Below are 10,406 nucleotides of genomic sequence, written 5' to 3' on the forward strand. Positions count from 1 at the left end.
ACCTTGTGTGATGGGTCCGTTCTCCACCTTGTGTGATGGGTCCATTCTCCACCTTGTGTGATGGGTCCGTTCTCCACCTTGTGTGATGGGTCCGTTCTCCACCTTGTGTGATGTGACCATTCTCCACCTTGTGTGATGGGTCTGTTCTCCACCTTGTGTGATGGGTCCGTTCTGCACTTGTGTGATGGGTCCGTTCTCCACCTTGTGTGATGGGTCCGTTCTCCACCTTGTGTGATGGGTCCGTTCTCCACCTTGTGTGATGGGTCCGTTCTCCACCTTGTGTGATGTGACCATTCTCCACCTTGTGTGATGGGTCCGTTCTCCACCTTGTGTGATGTGACCATTCTCCACCTTGTGTGATGGGTCCGTTCTTCACCTTGTGTAATGTGACTATTCTCCACCTTGTGTGATGGGTCCGTTCTTCACCTTGTGTGATGGGTCCATTCTCCACCCTGTGTGATGGGTCCGTTCTCCACCTTGTGTGATGGGTCATTTCTCTTTCTTGTCTGATGGGTCTGTTCTCCACCTTGTGTGATGTGACCATTCCCTATCTTGTGGGATGTAATCGATCTCTGTTTTGTCTGATGGCATCATCTTATATCCTGTCTGATAGGACAGTTCTCTATCTTTTCTATACTCACAGTCCCCTAGGGTCAAATACATATTAAAACTCTACACAGATATAATTATTATTGCAGCTTTTTGTTTTTAAATATAGAAAGTTTTTTTATGCAAACAGTATAAGTACCTGGATTTGACTAGGTGTCAGCTCCCCTACAGAGGCATTTAGACTGAAAAAGAGAGACAGGACTTCAGGTGTACTTCTTGCAAAAGTGCTAGCATGGAACATTCTGATAGGAGCAAACATAGTGAGCAGAGGGATGACCCCATAAGTCTGCTGTGGTTCCTTCACTGTTCAGTCATAAAATTAGGATAAGAGAGAGAACACCACTGTATTCCTCACTACAGTAATTGTAGTATTGTCCATTTGGTTGCGCAGTGTGAGGGGGTGTGAATCTCAAGACTGGATGGACAAAAATACTTTGGCAGGAAAAACATCTCTCAGATACAGTACAGTGCCTTGAAAAAGTATTCATATCCCTTGAAATGTTCCACATTTTGTTATGTTAAACCAAATATGTAAATGTATTTTATTGGGATTTTATGTGATAGACCAACCCAAAGTGGCACATAATTGCGAAGTGAAAAGAAAATTATAAATGTTTTTGTTTTTTGTTTTTTTACAAATAAATATCTGAAAAGTTTGCTGTGCATTTTCAGACCCCCAAGTCAATACTTTGTAGAACCACCTTTCTCTGCAATTACAGCTGTAAATCTTTTTGGGTATGTCTCTACCAGCTTTGCACATCTAGAGAGTGACATTTTTGCCCAATATTCTCTGTGAACAGCAATTTCCAAGTCTTGCCACAGATTCTCAATTGGATTTAGGTCTGGACTTTGACTGGGCCATTCTAACACATGAATATGCTTTGATCTAAACCATTCCATTGTAGCTCTGGCTTTATTTTTAGGGTCGTTGTCCTGCTGGAAGGTGAACCTCCACACCAGTCTCAAGTCTTTTGCAGACTCAAACAGGTTTTATTCTAAGGCCTCGTACACATGACCGAGTTTCTCGGCAAAAACCAGCAAGAAGCTTGCTGGGTTTATTTTTTTTGCTGAGGAAACCAGTCGTGTGTACACTTTTCAAAGAGGAAACCGTCGAGGATCTCGTCGGGCCAAAAAGAAAGCATGTCTTCTTTTTCCTCGACGGGAATGAGAAAATTTGGCTCGCCGAGATCCTCGGCGGCTTCACAAGGAACTCGACGAGCAAAACTGTGTTTTTCGCCCGTCGAGTTCCTCGGACGTGTGTACGAGGCTTAAGATTGCCCTGTATTTGGCTTCATCCATCTTCCCTTCAACTCTGACCAGCTTCCCTGTCAAAGAAAAGCATCCCCACAACATGATGCTGCCACCCCCATGTTTCATGGTGGTGTGTTCCAAGTGATGTGCAGTGTTAGTTTTCTACCACACATAGTGTTTTACTTTTAGGCCAAAAAGTTACATTTTGGTGTCATCTGACCAGAATACCTTCTCCCATGTTTGCTGTGTCCCGCACATGGCTTCTCGCAAACTGCAACCGGCACTTCTTATGACTTTCTTTCAACAATGGATTTCTTCTTGTCACTCTTCCATAAAGGGCAGATTTGTGGAGAGCACGACTAATAATTGTCCTGTGGACAGATTCTCCCACCTGAGCTGTGGATTTATGCAGCTTCTCCAGAGTTACCATGGGCCTCTTGGCTGCTTCTCTGATGAATGCTCTCCTTGCCCGGCCTGTCAGTTTAGGTGGACGGCCATGTCTTGGTAGGTTTGTAGTTGTGCCATACGCTTTCCATTTTCAGATGATGGATTGAACATTGCTCTATGAGATATTCAAAGCTTGGGATTTTTTTTTTAATAACCTAACCCTGCTTTAACTGCTTCCGGACCGCCCCACGTATATTTAATGCGGCAGGGCGGCTCGGGTGCGCAAAATCACCTACCTGTACGTGTTTTCATACACATGGTTTAAGGGGCATTCACACACCGCCAGAGCCCCATTCCCGCTGTGATTGGACACAGCAGGAGCCAATTAGTGGGTCCGGCGGCTGCGATGGCTGTCGCGACCCGCTAATCATTCAGAAGAGGCACGGAGCGGCGGTGTGCCAATGTAAACAATGCACACCGCTGCTCTGTCAGGGAAGAAAAGAGAGAGATTGTGTTTCAGCAAAGCTGAATCACGATCTCTCTTTCTCCAATGAATCCACTCCCCCCACAGTTATAAAGCACCTCCCAGCGAACACATTTGATCCCTTGATCGCCCCTGGTGTTAACCCCTTCCCTGCCAGTGTCATTTATACATTGATCAGTGCATTTTTTTTTAGCACTGATCACTGTATTGATGTCACTGATCCCCAAAAAGTGTCACTTAGGGTCAGATTTGTCTGTGGCAATGTTTCAGTCCTGAAAAAAATTGCAGATCACTACCATTAGCAGTAAAAAAAAAAAAAAAAAAGGCGCTAAATCTATCCCGTAGTTTGTAGACACTATAATTTTGGTGCAAACCAATCAATATACGCTTATTAAGATTTTTTTTTTACCAATAGGGAAGTTTTGGGGGGCGAGGATTTATGCTTGGAGGGGAAATTTTAGGGGTAGAAAATTTGGGCTAGGAGGGGGAAGATTTTTTTTTTGGAGGGGGAAATTCGTGCTGGGGGCATATAGGGAGAGAGCGAATTTGAACTTGGTGCTTAGGGGATGAGCATGCAGATTAACGTTTGTTTTTTGGAGGAAGGCAGAAGGGTAATTTTGCTGACAGATAACGCTCATACATCTTGGGGGGAATTGCAATTTGGCATGTTTGCCCTGAACTCTAGAGATGGCCTTGTCCCGGCACTGCCTTGGGATGTCTGCATTCCAAAAAAGGGGTAAGTGCAGTGGACGTGTGTACTGTCCTTGCATTTTGTTAGATTTTTTTAATAAGAGAAAGCAAGTAAAACATTTGTTTTCTATAATCTTTGGTCTTTTTTTTCCCTTTAATAATACATAAAAAAAAACATGGTTATTGAATGCCACCAAAACAAAGTTCTGTCCCAAAAATGATAACAACAATGTATTTGGGTACAGTGGTCTGTTAAAGAAGGGGTATTACAGGCTAGTATTCAAATGGTAAAAGAGGAATTCAAGCCAACACATAAAATCACTCAATGAGGCAATGAGATGCAAATTCAATTTAGTAAACACTGTAAATGTGCCAACAGCAGAAATTACACTCAGTTCGTTTTAACCTGAATTTTGTATAACCCCTGATGGTCACACTTTGGCAGGATTCTCACATGTGTTACCAGGAGACAGTATATTAAATTGTCCCTTGATCTTGTGCTCTGCAGCCTCTCCTCCCATACTGCATCATGTTTGGACAAAGCTACAGGGAGCTCAAACAGTGGAGCATGAACAAGTGAACACATTGGTCTAGATTTTCACAGACTGAGAGCTATTCAGAAAGTAAGCATAATGGCAACCTTAGGGATTTTACAGTGCCTTGAAAAAGTATTCATACCCCTTGAAATTTTCTACATTTTGACATGTTAAAATCCCAATAAAATACATTTAGGTTTTTGGTTGTATGCAGTGGCGGCCCGTCCATAGGGGGCGCCCGGGCGCCGCCCCCCCTCCCCCCAAGTCAGTAAAAAAAAAAAAAAAAAAAAAAAAAATTTTTTATTTAAACATGTCCCTTTAAAAAAAAATAAAGCAAAAAAAGGTCCCTATGTGCACTGTTCCCGGGCGCTGGGCGCCGGTGCAGTGCGGTACGAGTAGCGCCACGTCTGTGCAATCACAAGATTGCAGACGAGGCGCTACATTGGCAGGCAAAATATGCCTTTGTGGCTATGCCCATCGCGCCACTTGCTTCCGGCGCGATGGACTTGTGACCGGGCGGGTGCACGGCACCCAGTGTATACTGTGCATAGTGCCGACAACAGGAAGTGACGTCAGCACTATGCATCTCAGAGGGACGCATCAGAGTGAGCCTGCAGCCAGGTGAAGATGCCTGCTCCCGATCCCCCTCTCCCTTAGTAAACTTATGGAGGCAGGAATCGGATCACTAATGGATGGGCACTGGAGCTGACAGTGCCGAGCCAGAAGCTGAAGGTGAGTGTGGGGATCGGAGGTTCTCTCTCTCTCTCCAGCTGAGAGTTAATTTCTCCTCTCATGTGTCACTCTCTTGCAGCCAGCATGGCTCCGTTTGTGTTCACCCCTCTCCCCCCCTCCCTCCAGAATGATCTCCACTGGGTCTCCCTGTCATATCTCCCCTCTGTCTCTGTGAAGCTGCACGATGTTTTTATCTTTACAGTCACACTGAGCTAGGATTGCAGCCTTTTTCTCTTGTACTTTGCCTCTTATCAGACCAGTTATCTCCCTGCAATCCCAGCATTCCAACTGCTTAGCCTAGTAATATATATATATATATTATCTGCTCTCCCCCCCCAACACAGGCACAGCTGATCAGTTTAATTCCAATGGGATGTACAATTAACTCTACACTGTCCAGCAGCTGCCTTTTTACCTTGTGCCCTATATAATGTGCCCTGCACCCCTCCCCATGTAATGTGCCCTGCACCCCTCCCCATGTAATGTGCCCTGCACCCCTCCCCATGTAATGTGCCCTGCACCCCTCCCCATGTAATGTGCCCTGCACCCCTCCCCATGTAATGTGCCCTGCACCCCTCCCCATGTAATGTGCCCTGCACCCCTCCCCATGTAATGTGCCCTGCACCCCTATCCATGTAATGTGCCCTGCACCCCTCTCCTACATGCACCGCCATACATTCCTCACGCCTCTCCTACATGCACCGCCATACACTCCTCACCCCTCTCCTACATGCACCGCCATACACTCCTCTCCCCTCTCCTACATGCACCGCCATACACTCCTCTCCCCTCTCCTACATGCACCGCCATACACTCCTCACCCCTCTCCTACATGCACCGCCATACACTCCTCACGCCTCTCCTACATGCACCGCCATACACTCCTCACCCCTCTCCTACATGCACCGCCATACACTCCTCACGCCTCTCCTACATGCACCGCCATACACTCCTCACCCCTCTCCTACATGTACCGCCATGCACCCCTCTCCTACATGTACCGCCATGCACCCCTCTCCTACATGTACCGCCATACACTCCGCACCCCTCTCCTACATGTACCGCCATACACTCCGCACCCCTCTCCTACACATACCACCCACCACTATACACTCTGCAGTATTTGCAGTCTTTGATTCTGTCCCGTATGCTGTTAGATCATGGTATTGTAAAGCTGTAAAGCAATGTAGACATTTCTTAATTTTTCATTGCATTAATTTTTTTTCTTGCTAAATACTCCTGACACTAGTGGAATACAGGGGCGGAATGGGTGGATTATATAAGGGGTGTGGCTTATGAGAAGAGGGAGTGGTCAACCAGGAGGGGCGGAGTCTGGCGCCCCCCCATTCTAAAAATTCACCAGCCGCCACTGGTTGTATGTAATAGACTAACACTAAGTGGCACATAATTGTTAAGTGGAAGGAAAATGATAAATGGTTTTAATTTTTTTTTACAAATAAATATGTGAAAAGTGTGGTGTGCATTTGTATTCAGCCCCCCCCCCCCCCCCCGAGTCAATACTTTGTAGAATCACCTTTCACTGCAATTACAGCTGCAAGTCTTTTTGGGGATGTCTCTATCAGCTTTGCACATCTAGATGTATGACATTTTTGCCCATTCTTCCTTGCAAAATAGTCTAAGCTTTTTCAGATTGGATAGAAAGTGTCTGTGAACAGAAATTGTCAAGTCTTGCAACAGATTCTCAATTGGATTTAGGTCTGGACTTTGACTGGGCCTCGTACACATGACCGAGGAACTCGACGGGCGAAACGCATCGTTTTCCTCGTCGAGTTCCTTGTTAGGCTGTTGAGGAACTCGACAAGCTAATTGTCTCCATTCCCGTCAAGGAAATGACAATAAACCCTGGAAGCTGATTGGTTTCTATGCAGCGAATCTAATAAATAGCTCCTAATTGGTGCACGTTTAGGATATATTTACAGTACCTACAGGTAAGCCTTACTATGGGCTTACCTGTAGGTACAATTAAAGAGGAAGACTTCACTTTCTCATCACCCCCTGCGTTTTGACTGCATCGCTTCTTTATTATAATGCATCAAAAATGTGTTTATTTTTTATTTTGCAGAGTTAGTAGAGCAACTCGGACAGAGAACTCTGGGGGTTATTTACGAAAGAAAAATCCACTTTGTACTACAAGTGCTCTTGAAAGTACACTTTCAAGTGCAGTCGCTGTAGATCTGAGGGGGAAGGGAAAAAAAACAGCATTTTAGCTTGCACAAGATTAGATAATAAAATCAGCAGAGCTTCCCCTCATTTCAGATCTTCCCCTCAGATCTACAGCAACTGCACTTCCCAATGCACTTGTAGTGCAAAGTGGATTTGCCTTTCGTAAATAACCCCCTCCTGTGTCTAGATCAAGACAAGAAATATCGGCCACAAAGAGTCCATAAAGCAGGAAAACAAAAAGAAACAAAAACACAAAAACACACCAGATGTCCTTCGTAATTTCAATAATTTTTATTAAATACAGGTGTAAGTAGATACAACTGAACTATCGTTTCTTGTATATCCTGGGAGAGGTAGAACTGTAAATAAATTAACAATATAAAATAACAGAATTGTAAGAAAAGTGCCAGTGTCTGTACTACATCCGATTCTGACGGAGAATCCCATTCCCAAATAATCTGCAATGGAACAAAAAAGTATAAAACGTGAAAAACACCGACATGCATCTGAAAGCAATGAAGGTCGCCTTATATAGGAATAGTGACTTCCTAATAACCTTTTATAGTTTAAGGTCATCATTATACATGAGGAAGAAAGATTGACACAGAATAACTACTTTGCAAACAGCAAAAAGGGACAAAACCTCCAGATGAAATACAGGTATCTATGTTTGCCAAAGCGTTCAACTGTAATTCAGTACTATAGAAACCAGGAGGGGATTTCAAGGATGAAGCTTGGCTGGCCATGTAAATAGTAGTAGGTACAAAACTATCTGAGATACGTTACGCCAGCAGAAAGATCCGCTGATCTTTCTGAATCCAGCCCTATAACTTTTGCACAAACCAATCAATATAAGCTTATTGCAATTTTTATTACCAAAAGTATGTAGAAGAATACATATCGGCCTAAACTGAGAAAAAAAATAGCTTTTTTAAAAAAAAAAATGGGGATATCTATTATAGCAACAAGTACAAAATATTTTAGTTTTTTTCAAAATTGTCGTTCTTTTTGTGCTTATAGTGCAAAAAAAAACCACAGAGATGATAAAATACCACCAAAAGAAAGCTCTATTTGTGGGAAAAAAGGGACGTCAATTTTGTTTGGGTACAGTGTCGCACTTCCACGCAATTAAAGTGACGCAGTGCCGTATCGCAAAAAATGGCCTGGTCATTGGGCAGCCAATTCTTCCGGGCTAAAGTGGTTAAGGTGAAAAACCTTAAGGCTTAAGAACCGCTTTAACCTCCCTGGCGGTATGATTCCTTCAGAAAAAACATGCTGAAAGCGGTACAATTATTTGCAAGGAAATTTGGCGTTTTATACTGTAGGTCTGTAATTTTTAGAAATAACTCACTTAAATCTGACCAAACAAGAATCTAATAGGCATCCCGGGTATGACATTTTTTTAAAAACAAAATTTTAAATTATAATATAATAAATAATTATAAATAATTATAGCAAGTATAATAAAAATAAAAATTATTCAATAATGTAATCAACTCAAAATCACTGAAATTTGCTCAGTTGCAGAATTGTTGCTGTCATTATGTTTTTTTTTTATGACGAATTTCCCCGCAAATCGCTATCGCACAATTCTGCAAGTGATTATAATTTATTATCGCTGTTTTCTAGCTGATCTAAAACCATTTTTGACATAAAGACACTTTTGGTTGCTATGGACAATCTACAGTTTTCAGGCAGAAAGAAAGGTTTTTATTATATAAAATTACAAGTAGGACACTGGGCAGACCACTAGGGACAAGGGGTGTGTGTTTTTTTTACATACAGTACTGTAATCTATAAGATTACAGTATACTGTATGTATAGTGTTTGTTTACTTTTTTGAATTTGGCGCCGATCTCCGCTCCCGTGCGTCGTAACGTCGCAGGGAACGGAGATCGGCGGCACAGGAGGACACTGTGTGAATCGAGCGAGGTCCCGCTCGCTCGCACAGCGCGGTGACATCGCTGGATCCAGGAGAAGGTAAGCCAGCGCGCGCTGCAGGCTCTGCATAGCTACCCCGAGCGTGACTCGGGGTTACCGATTTTGGTAGAAAAAATCAACCCCGAGTCACGCTCGGGGATACCGCCAGGAGGGTTAAGAAGTGCAGAGGGGTGCCTGGACAAAGGATTTCTTCAGTCAGGGGAGGGGAATGCTAGTCAATAGCTGCAGCTCCAACGTGCATTTTAACAGCAATGAAAAGATGATGCTGACCTATTAGGCCACTCATAGTAACCTAAAAAATTTCAACTGTGAACAAGGACACAGCAAGCTGAAGAATTAAAGTGGATGTAAAACCCAAAATGTACAGTATAAGATTTCCTATCATCTGTGCCCAGTCTTGCCACACAGAGTTAATCCAGCTCTGAGCAATCCTCTTTTATTGTTCAGTGAAATAAAACGGACTTACAGAGAAAAACCTTAGTCCGTTACGCCCCCATGCTGTGAGAGACAGGTAATTTACATATCTCATGCACTAGCCTGGAGACAGACATTTTTTAATTCCCACCCCCACTCCTTTTCTGAAGTCATGTGGTTACTTTTCTCGATTTTGACTGGATGTTAGTGATCATAGCAGAATTTAGTGTAAGGAATACAAAGAAAAAATGTATGTTGACAAGTGGAGTGTAGAGGAGGGCGGGGAGTCTACTGACATCACGACTCCACCCACCGTGCTCCAGACAACAGATCCACCCACAGAATCTGCAGTTTTTCAGTTCTTATAACAGACAGAGGGGAGATATTTGACAGGTAAGGATACATGCAGTAGGCATCTATATCCTTATAGAGCAGCACTATGGCAAAAGTTTAGAAAGGATGAGAGTGGGTTTACATCCACTTTAAGAAAATAAACAAAGGAATTCAGCACCCCACTCCAGTTAGAGTGCTGGGTCAAATTTGGTTTCTGGCTTTATTGTAATCAGTGGTGCAGCAGTTTTTGTTTTTGTCTATTCAGGGTTTCCTGCGCTAAGTGTTTGATTTCTCTCACCGGCTTCTGGAAGAAGCTTCCAGAATATAGGGCAGGGAGATTTAAATAGCACAAATATTTATCATGCTACAGCCAATCCCTGGAATAAAGCATCCAAAAGGTGGCTGGGGAGGTGATACATGTTTGGGAGCCCTGAGAGGAGTGCTCTTTGCTCTTCAGGGAGGGTTCAAGTTCTCCTGGGGCTGCTACCCCTAGAAAGAGCTACTGATACAAGAAATTGCAGTCTTACGTAAACTTGTGGCTTCTACATACTTTGTGGAAGTATCAGTAACCTGTGTATTTTTAGGGTTGGACACCAATCCACAAAGCATAGGCACCAACAGTGGGATAGGATTAATTGTTGTTTAAAACTGAACTCCAGGAAAACAACCGGTAAATACTAAGATGAAATACAATCAAGAAAGCCATTCAACTTGCCATAGGATTTGTAACTCTGTCTATACAGTCCTGAGATATGCACAGCTCTGCACTGTCTGGCGTGGCAGAAGGTTAGATATTTTTATCAAATGTTAAAAGTCTTGTCACTCCCTCAGCCTGTGATGCAGCA

The 10,406-nt window shown here is 43.4% G+C and overlaps 1 protein-coding gene across 1 annotated transcript in view; it reads right to left on the minus strand.

Annotated features, from left to right (window-relative positions):
- Positions 1-7,142: 7,142 nt before the first annotated feature.
- Positions 7,143-10,406, minus strand: part of LRRC9 (leucine rich repeat containing 9) — a 124,192-nt gene continuing 120,928 nt past the window's right edge. The window contains exon 33 of the mRNA XM_040333773.1: positions 7,143-7,331. Within this exon, the coding sequence (XP_040189707.1) occupies positions 7,292-7,331 (40 nt within the window). The 3' untranslated portion in view covers positions 7,143-7,291. The remainder of the gene's footprint in view (positions 7,332-10,406) is intronic.

This window comes from Rana temporaria, chromosome 13, assembly GCF_905171775.1.
Source record: "Rana temporaria chromosome 13, aRanTem1.1, whole genome shotgun sequence".
Taxonomy (NCBI): Eukaryota; Metazoa; Chordata; class Amphibia; order Anura; family Ranidae; genus Rana; species Rana temporaria.